Here is a 15,874-nt window from a genome sequence, read left to right on the forward strand (position 1 = left end):
TTTTCAATTCTTTGACATTTTAAAGGGGGGTCTCAGGAAGGAGAGGAGGTAAACATGAATGCCTTGCTCACCATTTAGAACTGATAATCTAATACCGATTTTTAAAATTTTTTATTTATTTAATTTTATTTTTAAAATATTTTATTTATTTATTTGAGAGGTAGAGTTACAGACTCCAGAGAGAGGGGGAGAGAGAGGGGGAGAGAGAGAGAAAAGTCTTCTACCCGCTGGTTCACTCCCCAGATGGCCGCAATGGCCAGAGCTGGGCTGATCCAAAGCCAGGAGTCAGGAGCCTCTTCCGGGTCTCACTTGGGCCATCCTCTGCTGCTTTCCCAGGCCATAGCAGAGAGCTGGATCAGAAGAGGAGCATCTGTATATGAATGGTACCCATATGGGATACCGATGGCGCAGGTGGAGGCTTAGCCTACTACGCCACAGTGCCAGCACCTAATATTGGTTTTTTTAATGAAGTGTTACTAATTACTAATCACACATTTATTAATCTATATTGCTGACATAAGGAATATAATAATTATAGAGGGAGTATACTGAGCTTGTAGTTTTTAAAAAATTCTTATTTATTTATTTGAAAGTTAGATCTTCTTTATGCTGGTTTATTCCTCAGATGCCCACAAGAGCCAGTGCTGGGCCAGGCCAAAGCCAGGAACTTGGAACTAGTCTGGGTCTCCCATATGGGTCGCTGGGATCCATGTACTTGGGTCACTACCTGTTGCCTCCAAGTGTGCGCATTAGCAGGAAGCTGGAAACAGGCAAGGTCAGAATGTGAACCCGGGCACTCTGATATGGGGTGCAGGGATCCTAAGCAGTATCTTGACCACTGTGCCAAAGGTCTGCCCACATTTAAAGATTTTTAACTTGCTATTGGAACGTTGTCTTATTCTCCTGATTTTGGTGTGCTGTTCTAGTAATATTGTTAAGTAGTCTAACAGAAACAAAGCTATGTTTTAACTATATATTGCTCTTTTAAACCTAAACAAGTCACTTGCTGTTTGGCAGATTTAATATATTTGAGCCTGTTAACTAGAACTTGCTATTTGCTAATCACTTTAATCTTTCTATTAAAATATTCTTGCTTAGAATAGCTCTCATTATATGTATATGTTACTTTAAAATCATAAGAAATCTGCTCTGTAAAATATAAGACCTATTAATTTTTGAGATAATTTCCTTGACACAGGCACATATATAATTCTGTGAGTCTTGGCTTTGCGTTGTGGGGTGTTCTTGGAGTATCTTATGACTGGGACCTGCTAGGGTCACTGGCATTTTGCTTAGCTTTAAATTATAAACAGATGGAACTTTACCATTCCTTGCCATTTTTTTGCTTTTTACTGGGCAAGTGTTTTAAAAAAGGCCTCAAAGGAAAAGGGTAAGTAACTTTTTTTTTTTTTTTTTTTTTTTTTGAAAGGCAGAGAGAACAAACTAGAGAGAGAGAGAGAAGGGAGCCCCTATCAGCTGGTTTACTTTTAAATGCCCACAACTACCATAGCTGGGCTGGCTCAAAGCCAGGAGCTGGGATTTCAACCCAGGTTCTCCACATGGGTGGCAGGAACCCAATTACTTGAGCCATCACTGCTACCTCTCAGGTTCTGCATTCGTGGGATTCTGGAATCTGGAGCCATAGCTGGGAATCCAACCCAGGTACTCCAGTGTGGGAGGCAGGGGTCTTAACTGCTAGGCCAAATGCTTTTTCCCTTCAATTTTTTTTTTTTTTAGTAACATTTAAATACCAGAATTGCAAAAACTTACTTCAGAGAATTTGGCAAACTTAACCTGGAGGAAGGTGGTCTCACTTTGTCCATTGGTGATTTCTTATAAATATGTTGCTCATGGGTGAGTGGGAAAACAGAGACTTAAGTCGTGTTCTATATTCTTTTATTTTACATCTTCCCAACTGGAGAAATATTTTAGCCAATGTCCATTTACTGTTGGCTTCTTAGAGCGTTGCTGTAGGATTTCATGACTTTAGAGCTTATGCCATGACACACTTGTTAGAACTGTGTCCCCATCTGACGTTGCTCGTCATGGCTGCTTTCCTTTATTCCGAGGGAAATGGCACCTAAGGGAAATGTTAATTAGTTTGATGATAGTCGCCTTTTTGGTGGAGAATGCACCTCTTCACAGTTGTGAAGTTTTCAACTCTGATCTGAGCAGACTCCCCTCTTGAACTTGAACTTGTGTTGGTGGCATGGATTTGGCATAGCCATCCCTTTGCCCTTGTTGCCTTCAGTGCGCTTGAGGTAGATTTTTCAGAGTTTGTAACTGTCCCCTGTCTTACTGCTTGCCTTTGTTTCGTCGTAGGTTTGCGCTGTTACTTAAGCTAGCATGTACTGTGGTGGCTTCCTTCATCCTCTGCTGGCTGCCATTCTTCACGGATAAGGAACAGACACTGCAGGTCCTAAGAAGACTCTTCCCAGTTGACCGCGGACTGTTTGAGGCATGTTTGAAACTCCTCTCATTCCTTCCTGTTACTGTACCTCCCCTGTGACCTGTGGGGATCTCCTGGAGAAGGCACAGGATTAGGAACCTCAGCTGTTTTCCTCCTGCAGTCATTCCTTGCCAGTGTGGAACCCAGTTGGCATTTTCTAGAACATTACATGAGTAGGCAATATTTATGCCATTGGCAGATCCATAATTTAGCTACACATTTTTGTAATGAAATAGGGTTCACAATGAAAGAAAGCATGAAAAGTTGTAGCTACAAAGTTAGCAGCTCTGTAATTTTTTGCTTTATATTCTCACTTTAGTCTTAGAAAATTAATTGTCTAACTAAAAATCATGTTTGCTTCCAGTCCAGCTCTCTGCTGTGGCCCGGGAGGGCAGTGGAGGATGGCCCAAGTTCTTGGGTCCTACACCCACATAGGATACCAGGAGGAAGCACCTGGCTCCTGGCTTCGGATCGGTGCAGTGCCGGCCGTTGCGGCCATTTGGGGAGTGAACCAACAGAAGGAAGACCTTTCTGTCTGTCTCTCTCACTGTCTAACTCTGCCTGTCAAAAAAAGAAAAAAAAATCTCATAATTCCTTATGAGATAAAATCTTCACCCATAGAAATTTTTAATGAGAATTATCTCATTTAATGCTGGTTTAATCACTCTTGTTAAACTTTTTTTTTTTTTTTTTAAAGATTTATTTTATTTATTTGAAAGAGTTACAGAGAGAGGTAGAGATGGAGAAAGAGGTCTTCCACCCGCTGGGTCACTGCCCAAATGGCCACAGTCGCTGGGGCTGGGTCAAGACAAAGCCAGGAGCCAGGTGCTCCTTCCAGGTCTCCCATGTGGGTGCAGGAGTCCAAGGATTTGGATCATCCTCAGCTGCTTTCCCAGGCACATTAGTAGGGAGTTGGATTGGAAGTGGAGAGGCTCATATGGGATGCTGGTGCTACAGGCAGGGGCTTTAACTTGCTGTGCGACAGTGCTGGCCCCTCTTGTTAGACTTTCATTACAATAATTTGACCATTTAGATTTAGTAATTAAACTAGGTTTTTTTCTCAAACAAAAAGGCCTTTAGTAAAAGTTAGAGACAACATATTTACAGATAATTTACTCTTGAATAACATTTCTTTTAAGAAGGATTAAAAAAGCATATATCTTCTAATTTTTTAATATATCAATTTCTCTATTCTGTAGTAGTTTTATAGGAAGTTAGAACTGCGTTTTGAAAGAAAGGATGAAAGGAATTTATTGTGAAGGAGCAGGAGTGTGTGTGGAGGGGGATGACGGTGGTGATGACACTGACACTGATAGTCACTTAGGCTGCCGCACACGTCCCTAAGACTGTGTCTGATCCTTCCGGTAGCTTTGAAGTAGCTGTGATCCCACTTTACAGATGAGAAGACTGGGATTCATATGACTAGGACCTGGCAGAGCTGTGGTTTGAAAATTGTCCTCATACCTTCTTTATATAGCCTCTGACTTTTAAACACCTATATAAAGAAAAGCATAGTTTTCCCAGAAGCGGCCTGGTTATTTGCCTTACATTCCATTTCAGAAACGGTTTTTATCATAATAATGGCCAAATGAACATCACACGTGTTTGGTGGCGCTGCCAATTTCTTCCATTTACTTGTTTCCCTCAAAAGCAGAAGAGCATTTCTTGGCTCCACGGGCCCAGCTGGCAGTGAGGGTTCCTCTCTTGACCTCGTGTCCCCACAGCTGTGCCTCAGGCCACCGTGTAGAGGATGGGCTTGCTGAGCACAAGCACTGTGTTCATAAAGTTAATTTTGAAAGCGCTCCTACTACAACTGCTAGTGTCTGTAAACTTCATTTATTAGCAATTAGCTCTTGTCATTGCTGGTAGCTGGTAGCTGGTAGGTTACTTTAAATAAACTCAGGTGTGTGATAAAATGGGTCAGCTATAATACGTGTTCTACAAATTAGGGAAAGAAGGTTTTTTTTAGAAAAATTTCCCAAAATGAATATGTTCTGTGTTTAGAGATAGTGTACTGCTCTTTGAAAGATATTAAGTGTTTTTTTGGCAGTGTTGAAATTATGGTTGACTACCTATTTAGATCAACTCCCATCACAGAAAAAATAGTGAGAATGTGTATGTGTGTATATTTACTGATTAGAGTTTAACCTACTGTACAGTTTGTTACAATTGTGAATACAAGTCTCACATGCCTCAGAGGTTCACTTACTTAGATTAGGGACTGACTTTGTGGGGGTTAGCATTTCTTTCAGATACACTGTCATGTAAAACTAACAAATCTCTTTGAAGGATAAAGTAGCCAATGTTTGGTGCAGCTTCAGTGTTTTTCTGAAGATTAAGGATATTCTGCCACGTGACATCCAGATAATAATCAGGTAAGAGACACAGTTTGTATATAGTGTTTATAAGCTTCTCTAAAAGTATTATGATAATATCTATTTATCAATAGGGAGTGAGGTGTGTGTTGGTGAATTTTCCACATCACTTAAATTTATTCCTCTGTATAAAGCTCTTTTATTTGAATTGTTTTATTGGAAAGACTTTTCTGAACTGTTACCTAGATTTATTTATTTATTTGAAAGGCTGAGTGACAGAGAGAGAGAGAGAGAGATCTTCTGTCCACTGTCTCATTCTTCAGATGGTTGCAGCAGCCAAGGCTGAGCCCCAACTCCAATCCAGGAGTCTGGAACTCCATCAGTGTCTCCCACTCGGGTGGCAGGAACCCAAGTACTTGGACCATCTGTTTTCCCAGGCACATAAGCAGGGAGCTGGATCAGCAGTGGAGCAGCCGGGACTCGAACTGACACCCAGATGGGATGCTGATATCAGAGGTGGTGTCTTCACCCCCTGCGCCACAACGCCGGCCTCACTTAATTTTCTTCTTAAACAGAGAGTACACTAAACCCAACTTCAGTATCTTGAAGATCCCTGATTGGCAGTGGTGTAATAGGATCAAGCAGAGAACTAGCAGCAGATGATGGGACTGTGTCTGTGAACTGATTACAAGGAGCTGGCTGTGCCACTGTGGGGCTGGCTGAGTCAACTGAGGTCCCCCAGGCAGGCAGGCAGACAGGAGTCTCTGGGGGAAGCCAGGGCCATTCCAGCCCAGCTGTTAGATAAGGCCTGGGCCTTCTTGTAAGTGCTCCCACTGATTAAGGTAGGCCTCCAGGCCACTTGTCCTTTCATGAACTTAAAGTCAGCTGGATGAGGACTTTACATCTGTGCAGTGTCTTCCTTAGGTTGGCATTTGAGTGACTGGGAGATGGGTGCTGCCTCCTTCCACACTCCAGCTCTTCTGAGAGGATCCCTGCTAGCCCACCCTACCAGGAGGCCTCCCAGAAAGGAATTCTCGGGGCGGTAGTTCAGCCTGGCCAAGTTGGCATGTCACAAAACCACCAGAGTAGAATGACTGGCCTCTTTGTTTCTTTTCTGTATATGACATTAAAGACTAAAATAACGTCAGCAGTGTTTAGTGTATTTAGAGTTATGTTTTGTTCTCTATCATACAGTCCTAAACAAAATATGTAGATGTTATTTGGTCTTAAATTTAAAAAATAAAAATAAACTTTAGTTTGAAATTAATTAAATTAAGGTTGATAAATAATGTGATCCTCATACTTTTAAAAAATGTTTTATTTTGGTTAGCAATATTTATACCCATGAAAAGCTAAATTTTTCTTGTTTTTATTAATTCTTTAGCTTTTGTTTTACATTTCTGAGTCTGCTTCCTGCATGTGTAAAATTAATACTTCAGCCCTCTCCCAAAGGATTTAAATTTACCCTGGTAAGTTTCTCATTATTTAGTTATACTTAATTGTTGCTACAAATGATTATTTATTTATTTTTAAGACTTACTATTTTATTTATTTGAAAGGCAGAGTTACAGAGAGAGGTAGAGATAGAGAGATATCTTCCATCCACTGGTTCACTCCCCAAATTGCTACAACAACCAGGACTGGGCCAGGCCAAAGCCAGGAGCCAGGAGCTTCTTCTGGGTCTCCCACGTGGGTATAGGGGCCCAAGGACTTGGGCCATCCTCTGCTGCTTTCACAGGCCATAGCAGAGAGCGAGATTGGAAGTGGAGAAGCTGGGACTTGAACTGGCACCCACATGGGATGCTGGCACTGTTGGTCAGGGCTTTTAATCTGCTGAGGCACAGCACCAACCCCTACAGCTGATCATTTAAAAATGTAGATAATTATATTCTTTCTTTGAATAGGATTTATTTGTCATTTATTATATATACTTTGATGCTGTGCTGGGCTGAACAATCTTTCAGTTGAATTCAATAGCTATTTAATTCTGGGTTATATTAGTGAATGAGGGAGGACAAAGAAAACAGTGACAATGTACATATGCTTGCATAATTGTTGTTGTTAGGCAGAATCAAATTCTCTCAGGTACAGCTGAAGTCCTGTGATGGTATGGGAAAGGGAGATGTATCTTGAGGGATGATTTTTAAAAGGTGCTGAGGGGAAGTGAGGTTTGAGCTACATTTTGAAAGCTGGGCAAGATTTAGAACAGGAGGTCATATAGCAATTAGGAAATTCAAGACAAGAAAGACCTTGAATTTGTAGAGATAAGGAAAAATAGGGAATATTCTGGAAACTGCCAATAAAATTGGTGTGGGGGTGTGTGTGTGTTGAGGGTAGGAGAGGATATGGTAAGAAGTAAGGGTCAAAAGGACCAAACTCTATAAGAATTTGGTTGAAGAGGTTTGGAATTCAATTTGTGTGCAATAGGAGACAAAGTGGTTTCTGAGAAGAAGGGTCAGGTCTGTGTTTAGTAAGATGACCTGTATCAGTTTGAAGATGAGTTGGGTATATTCTGTAGTTTATACACATACTTCATGATTCTGTTTGTGTGATACTTAAAATTTTGTTCTGTGTGCCTTCATTTATAAAATGACATAAAATTCTTTTGGTTTTAAAGTGTCTGCTGTGGCTGGACCTAGGCCAGGCTGAAGCTGGGAGTGGGGAACTCAACCCAGGCTTCCCACACTGGTGGCAAGAATCCAGTCACTTGAGCCGTAGCAGTAGCCTCCTAGAATCCGTATTAGAGGAAGCTGGAGTCAGGAACCAGAGCTCGGTATTGAAGCAGGGCCTCTGATCCTGGATGTTGTTCTTCTCAACTGGCGCCTTAACTGCGAGGCCTAATGCCTGCTCCTAAAAATACCTTTTAAAGTATTAAAAACCTTTAGTTTATGAAAACAGTAAATCCCATTGTACTTGTAAAAGGACAACACTGTAGAACTTAGGGTTTAAATTCTGGGATTGCCACTTACATACATGGTCTACTAAAAACAATCCTGAGCAGAGAACATAACAGTGAACTATTTCAACATCGAATCTCTACCATAGCACAGAAAAGGGTAACTCATGTCCTCTTTCCCTTTTCATTACCTTTTTATCGATGACTTCTCTTGTTTTGTTCTGTGAGTGAACTCAGCATACGAAGTCATCTACTGTTAATATTCCACAGGACATTTAGAACACAATGGATATGGTTAAAAATTCTCTGATATCTTCAATGAGCCTACCCTGAAATATTTTCAAATGTGTGAAAGATTATATATTTTTCTAGGAAAGAGTATGCTAAATAAAGATACATATCAAAGATAATGAAATAGGGGCTGGCGCTGTGGTGTAATGGATTAAAGCAGCCAGTGCTGGCATCCCCTATGTGCGCTGGTTCGAGTCCTGGCTGCTCCTCTTCCGATCCAGCTCCCTGCTAATGTACCTGGGAAAGCAGTAGAAGATGGCCCAAGTGCTTGGGCCCCTGCACCTGTGTGGGAGACCCAGAAGCTCCTGGCTCCTGGCTTCAGATCAGCCCATCTCCAGCAGTTATAGCCATTTGGGGATTGAACAAATTGATGGAAGACTTCTCTCTCTCTCTGCCTTTGCCTCTCTGTAACTCTGTTTTTTCAAATAATAAATAAATAAATAAATCTATTTTTTAAAAATATAAAAAAAGATAATAGAATTTTAGAGTTTGAGACAGTTATTTTGGGGCTGTAAACCAGACAAAATATTTTCTTCTTCTTAATTTCCTATTCTGTTTGCTGTGGTTTTAATACAAGCCCCTGTGTTTAAAAAATTAAATTTTCAGCCAGCGCCGTGGCTCACTAGGCTAATCCTCCGCCTTGTGGCGCCGGCACACCAGGTTCTAGTCCCGGTCGGGGCACCGGATTCTGTCCCGGTTGCCCCTCTTCCAGGCCAGCTCTCTGCTGTGGCCAGGGAGTGCAGTGGAGGATGGCCCAAGTGCTTGGGCCCTGCACCCCATGGGAGACCAGGAGAAGCACCTGGCTCCTGCCATCGGATCAGCGTGGTGCGCTGGCCGCAGTGCGCCAACCGCGGCGGCCATTGGAGGGTGAACTAACGGCAAAAGGAAGACCTTTCTCTCTATCTATCTCTCTCTCTCACTGTCCACTCTGCCTGTCAAAAAAAATAAATAAATAAAAAATAAAAAATAAATAAAAAATAAAGTTAAATTTTATTTAGTTTGATTTTGTTGATGCTGTTTTGAATTTTTGTTGTATATTTCTGAGAGTTTATAAAACATTGCCTATTATTATTTTTACAGCATTTTCTGGGGACAGGCATTGGGCGTAGTGGTTAGCCAGGGATGTCTGCATCCCACAGCAGAGTGCTCAGGTTCAGGTCCCAGCTCCGGTTCCAGCTTCCTGTTGGTGCACACCCTGGGAGGCAGTGGAAGATGGCTCAAGTACCTGGGTTTCTACCAAGCACATGGGAGACCCCGACCGAGTCCTCAGCTCCCGGCTTCAGCCGGGTCTTGCCCGACCATTGCAGGCATTTAGGGTGTGAGCCAGCAGGTGGGAGATCACTGTCTGTCTCTCTCTCTCTGTCTGGCTCTCTGCCTTTCAAATAAATACAAAATTTTCAAAATTTCCCTTCAAGTTTGATTGAATTACATCTCCATATGAATCTGGGATTGAGGTAGTCTGGTGAATTTGTCGATCCAGAGGCACACAACGATTTGTATTTAATTTACTCAGCTGGTATTTATTGAGTGCCCTGTAACGTGGCAGGTCCTCTTCTGGGTGCCACCATGTAAGTGAAGGACCGAGAACAGCCCCGCTGTCTTTATTTGGGGCCTTTCCTGACAGTGGCGGACAATGACAATAAAAAAAACCAACCTGTCAACAGGAAGATAGACTGAGTGTTCTGCAGACAGCCGTGTTGTAGAGAGAGCTGGTGGGCTGGGGCTACAGCACACAGCTCTAGATGAGGGCGGGGACCCTTTCGGTAGAAGTGACCTTAGACTTAAGAAGTGAATGACCATCCAGAAGGAGCCAATCACAAGAAGACCTGGGCCTTGACTTGAGGAAATCAGGGTTTTCCTTAAAGGCAGGAACACTTTCGGCATGTCTGAGGCATAGAGGGACAGGTAGGAAGTGAGTGAGGAACACTGAATGGATGGATTAGAAGCAGAAGATAGGAGTCAGGTCTTGTAGGAGTTCCAGTTTTATTCTAAGTGTAATAGGAAGCTATTTTATTTTATTTTTTTAAAAGACATTTTATTCATTTGAAAATTAGGGCGACACACAAAGGGAGAGAGATTTTCTGTCTTCTGTTTCACTCCCCAGATGGCCACAATGTCCAGGGCTGGACCAGGCTGAAGCCAAGAGCCCAGAACTCCAATCAGGTTGTCCAGCTAGGTGGCAGGGGTACTTGGAACTACCTTCCATTGCTTTTTCCAGGGCCAGTAGCCGGGAGCTGGATTGGAAGTGGGACGGCGGGGACTCAAACCAGTGCTCTGATATGGGATGCCAGCATCACAGGCAGAAGCTTAACCCTCTGTGCCACACAGCCAGCCCCTGTTAGAGAATTTTTAACAGGGAAATTACACCGTCTGACACGGTAGCAGGAGAACAAGTGTGAGGGAGCAGGAGTGTTGGCACGTAGGTTATTACTCATCCTATTAAAACAGGTGTGGCTTAGACCACTCCTCTGCCACCATCAGCAGAGGGTACTGGAGAGAAGTGTATGGTAGATAGGATTGCCAGTGGGTTAACATATGGCAGGTACACAGCAGTAATTCAGGTGTTTCCATTCAAGAACTGGAAGGATGTATATACATGTATGTCTGATATGCAGAATACAAACTTCTGAAAATAGATCTGAGTATTTTTTAAATTTAAAACCCCAACTAGCAAATGATTAGAGGACATGTACTGTATTTTATTGGCATACACATTTTAAAAACACTGAAGTAGATTGGTTTTGCCAGTTTTAGATTTTCACCTTCTTTTCCTTCCTGCTTTTTAATTTAAACTGTCAGAAATTCCAAAGGAGGAGGAAGGTGTGATTGTTGTGTCTGAGGTATTTGGTTTTGTTTATTAACACCTGATTCTCAAGTTATTATAACTTTGTAATAGTTTTTTAAAAAAAGATTTGATGAAAATATTATGCATATTGGTGCTATATTTATATTTTACTTCGAGATAGAAAATTAAAATTTTACTTGAAATGATGTTTATTTAGATTCATAATTAAATTGATATTTGCAAAGTTGTTATATCTTCCCTCCTCCCATTTTTTCTTAAAGGTTGGCTGTGCACTGTCATTCTTTTTATTTTCTTTCCAAGTACATGAAAAGTCCATTCTCTTGGTATCATTGTAAGTAGAAATGTGTGAAGTATACCGTTATTATATGTTTATAATACATAAATTTTATAATTCACACACAAATATTCACTTACACTATTGAAATCCTAATTATATCTTTGCAAAAATTAATTCATACTTGTTTTGAAGAGTGATTTTACTTTATAAACCACAGTAAGGGAGGATTATGACTGACATGTTCCTGGTGTGTTCCTGTTTTTTGATCTACATTTTCTGTGTACTAACAATATGTCCTCCAGAGGGGCTTTCCTAGTCGAGCTGCTTTACTTCATTCCTTTCCACATCGCTTCAATAGCCTTGTTCTCTCCAGTTCTCCCAGAGGGTCTTCTTTCCTCCTCCCTCCCTCCCTCCCTCCTTCCCTCCCTCCCTTCCTTCTTTCCTTCGCCCACAATCTTATAGATCTTATTGGCAGTTCCTATTGAGATTACTTTAACAGCATTAGTTTCTTGTTGGTCTTCATAGAAAGAACTAGATGACACCAGGGGGTTTATTATCGTAATATTAAAATAGTACCTGCTAAATAATGCTTGCTTGTGAATTCCAGAAACTGGCCTTGATTGGAAAGCCAGCTCAAGTTGCAGAGTAATCTGGCCCTGCCTGGTCAGCATGACCAGAAATTTGAATTCATTATAACAGAGTGTAAAGGGGCGCTGGATTCTGTCCTGGTTGCCCCTCTTCCAGGCCAGCTCTCTGCTATGGCCCAGGATTGCAGTGGAGGATGGCCCAAGTGCTTGGGCTCTGCACCCCATGGGAGACCAGGATAAGCACCTGGCTCCTCCCATCGGAACAGCGCGGTGCGCGGGCCGCAGTGCGCTACCGCGGCGGCCATTGGAGGGTGAACCAATGGCAAAGGAAGACCTTTCTCTCTGTCTCTCTTTCTCTCACTGTCCACTCTGCCTGTCAAAAAAAAAAAAAAAAGAAAAGAAAAAGAAAAAAAGATCAAGCCATCAACAAGCCCTCAATAAATTGCACTGATATTTGAGATTGATAAAATGCCCTGTTGTCCAGCAGTTTTGTCATCCATCTATTCCTGAGCTCCTACCTCCGACTCCTGACTTGCAGCTCTGCCTCTCCTCTCCTTTGTTAATTCTTTTTTTTTTTTTTTTTGACAGGCAGAGTGGACAGTGAGAGAGAGACAGAGAGAAATGTCTTCCTTTGCCATTGGTTCACCCTCCAATGACTGCCGCTGATCCGAAGGCAGGAGCCAGGTGCTTCTCCTGGTCTCCCATGGGGTGCAGGGCCCAAGCACTTGGGCCATCCTCCACTGCACTCCCGGGCCACAGCAGAGAGCTGGCCTGGAAGAGGGGCAACCGGGACTAGAACCCGGTGTGCCGGCGCCGCAAGGCGGAGGATTAGCCTATTGAGCTGCGGCACCAGCCTATATAGGGCATTTTTAAAAGGAGGTCCATGGGTGGGTGTTTGGTGCAGTGGTTAAGATGCCATTTGGGATGCCCCTAACCCATGTCAGAGTTCTTTGTTTGAGTTCCAGTTTTATCTCCAATTCCAGCTTCCTGCTAATGCATACCCGGGGAGGCAGCAGGGGACGGCTCAAGTACTTGGGTTTCTGCCATCCATATGGGTGACCCAGATTGAGTTATGTATACCTGGCTTCAGCCTGGCCCACCCCTGTCTGTTGCAGATATTTGGGGGAGTGAAACAATATAAGAGACCTCTTTCTGTTTCTCTCTGCCTTTCAAATAAAATGAAAATAAAGATAAAATAACCTAAAAAGTAAGGAGATCCAAAGTAATGAGAGAGAGAGGGTGCGAACGAAAGAGCAACAATTATCATTTAAATACTACCATCATTAGCAAAGTTTTTTATTATTAAAAATAAATACTAGGGGCCAGCGCTGTGGCATAGCGTGTGGGGCTGCTGCCTGCAGTGCCGGCATCCCATATGAGAGCTGGTTCGAGTCCTGGCTGCTCCACTTCCCATCCGGCTCTCTACTATGGCCTAGGAAAGCAGTTGAGACTGGCCCAAGTCCTTGGGCCCCTACACCCGTATGGGAGACCAGGAGGAAGCTCCTGGCTCCTGGCTTTGGATTGGTGCAGTTCTGGCCATTGCAGCCATCTGGGGAGTGAACCAGCAGATGGAAGGCCTCTCTCTCTCTTTCTCTCTCTGTCTCTGCCTTTCTGTAACTCTTTAAAATAAATAAAGTAAATCTTTTAAAAAATACTATGTTATGTGATAACTTGCGAAGCATTCTTTCTAAAAAATTTTACTTATTTAATTTTAAAGGCCGAGAGAGAGAGAGAGAGAGCGAGTGCGCGAGAGCGTGTTATCTTCCATCTGCTGGTTCATTCCCCAAATGCCCTCAACACTCAGGGCTGGGCCAGGCTGAAGATAGGAGCCAGGAACTCCATCCAGGTCTCCCACGTGGGTGGTAGAGGCCCGAGTACTTGGGCCATCATCTGCGCCTTCCCAGGTGCATTAGCAGGGAGCTGAATCTGAAGTGGAACAGTTGGGACTCGAAATGGCAGTCTGTTGTGGGACTCTGGCCTTGTAAGTAGCTTAACCAGATGCCACAATGCTGGCCCAGAGAGTTCTGTCAAGTATTTAATAATATAAGGTATTTTCACTTATACATAAAGAAAATAGATTAGTCATTTGCTCAAGATCATAGAATGAATAAATCACAGAGATGAGAGCACTCACAGCCCCCTTGTTGAGCATGGCCACAGTTAAATCGAGAAGATACTGAAGCAAGGTCTGTGGTGAGGAGGTCAGAGTTTGGAGCTATGACCCTTCATAGCTCTTTAACAAGTCCGTGGACCCATTTACAGGCATTGTGCTTCCTATATACTGTTGCCCTGTTGATTTAACCTCTTATTATTCATTTTTTCTTTTATTCTACTGTCAGCTTGATTCCCTTTGTAACTGGTTTCTCTTTCCCGGTCATCAGTGGCATGGGGGTCTTATCTGTCACAGCTTTAGTATCAACTTTGCAGAGTGCTATGTAACATGGTGGCATCATAGGGGGTTTGAAAACGACTAAACTGGGAATTCATTTCACATTTACCAAGTAGGATGACATACATGAAAAAGCTTTCTTTTTCTGAATGTTCAGATCTGCTTATCTGATCCTTTGCTTAAGGTACTGTTTGTATGATAGAGAAAAAAAGGTTCCATTAAGTGGAATACTGAAAGCAGTTTTCCAGTTATAGTGGACACCATCTATGTCTGGACTAATTCTGTTTGGACTTTCATAACGAATGAATCAGTAGTCTCTGTGACCTTCCTGCCTCTTTTTTTTTTTTAACTACCCCTGAAAATCAGACAGATAAATGCGTTCTCATTTTTGCAAGTAGGAGTTGAAATTATGTTCTGTAATATTAATATATGTATTTTTTCATTTTAGACCTGTCTGCTTAGTTTTAAATGAAATTCCTTTTATGTCTACTTGGTTTTTACTTGTGTCAACATTTAGGTGAGTCAAACCAATTTCCTTATAATATTTTCAGAATGACATTTGTAAACTCATTTAAATCCTTTTTACAAGTGGTTTGAACTATGATTCTCTTTGGATGTTTTTTCTATTTTCATATTACAGTATGCTGCCTCTGCTATTAAAGGATGGACTGCTGCTGCCCTTGCTCGTGACAGTGATGGCCTTTTTCATAGCTTGTGCAACTTGCTTTTCAATATTTGAAAAGATTTGTGAAGAAGAATTGCAGTTGAAATCCTTTTCCATTTCTGTAAGGAAGTATCTCCCAAGTTTTACATTTCTTCCCAGAATTATACAGTATTTGGTAAGTTGTTCAGTTTTTAAAGAATGGTATATTTTTTGCATGGCACTGTATTTTTATACTATTCAAAGTGTTTTATAACTTTTTGAGATATGGTTCAAAGAAAGTCACTCTTTTAAAGTGGTTTTAAGTATATACACAGTGGTGTTAAGTATATACACAGATTTGGATAACTGTCATCAGAATCCAACTTTAAGATTATGTTCATTACTCCAAAAGAAACCTTGTATCACTTAGTGGTTATTCCCCATTCTAGCCTCACTCCCAACCCCAGCCTTGTAGCTATGAATCCATTCTCTTCTCCATAGATTTGCCTGTCTTGGACATTTCAGTAGGTGAAATGTCTTAGCTTGGGCTGCCATACCAAAATACCACAGATGGAAAGCTTAAACGACAGAAATCTGCTTCTTTAGTCCAGGAGGCTGCAAGTCCAAGGTCAAGGTGCCATCAGTTTTGATCTCTGGTGAGGCATCTCTTTTTAGTTCTGTGGATGTCCTTTACTTCATATGCACATGAAGAGACAGCTCTGGTGTGTCCTGTTCTTACTAAGGACATCAGTGCGATCGGACTCAGGCACAACTTTTATAATGTCATTTAATCTTAATTATCTTTCTAAATGCACTATTTAAATGCACTATCTCCAAATATAGTCACATTGAGGGAGAGGGCTTCAGCATAAGAATTGGGATGGTAGTGGCCTGTTCAGTCTAAAACATGGAATCATAAAAAATGTCTTGTTTTATGACTTTTCACTTAGCATAATATTTTTGAGGTTCGCTCATGTTGTAGAATGCTGTTTATCCCTTTTTATTGCCAAGTTATATCCCATTGTATAGATATGTTACATTTCATTTATCCATTTATAAGTTGATGGACATTAGGTTGTTTCCCCTTTGGGTGATTGTAATACTGTTGTAAATATTTGTGTACAAGGTATTAAGTACATATGTTTTTATTTTCCTGGAGTATATACCAAGCAGAATTGCTAGGTCATATGGTAATTCTATCTTTAGCATTTTCAGAAACTG

At 41.7% G+C, this 15,874-nt stretch overlaps 1 protein-coding gene across 3 annotated transcripts in view; it reads left to right on the top strand.

The window, feature by feature from the left end:
- The window catches only part of ALG6 (ALG6 alpha-1,3-glucosyltransferase), a 55,525-nt gene that overhangs the window by 29,887 nt on the left and 9,764 nt on the right, over positions 1–15,874 (top strand). For all 3 annotated transcript variants that reach the window (XM_062191464.1, XM_062191463.1, XM_062191465.1), the window contains 7 exons: positions 1,205–1,390; positions 2,323–2,458; positions 4,739–4,824; positions 6,149–6,233; positions 11,018–11,088; positions 14,459–14,527; positions 14,651–14,849. In XM_062191464.1, the coding sequence (XP_062047448.1) occupies positions 1,205–1,390; positions 2,323–2,458; positions 4,739–4,824; positions 6,149–6,233; positions 11,018–11,088; positions 14,459–14,527; positions 14,651–14,849 (832 nt within the window). The remainder of the gene's footprint in view (positions 1–1,204; positions 1,391–2,322; positions 2,459–4,738; positions 4,825–6,148; positions 6,234–11,017; positions 11,089–14,458; positions 14,528–14,650; positions 14,850–15,874) is intronic.

The sequence above is a fragment of the Lepus europaeus genome, chromosome 5 (genome assembly GCF_033115175.1).
Source record: "Lepus europaeus isolate LE1 chromosome 5, mLepTim1.pri, whole genome shotgun sequence".
NCBI lineage: Eukaryota > Metazoa > Chordata > Mammalia > Lagomorpha > Leporidae > Lepus > Lepus europaeus.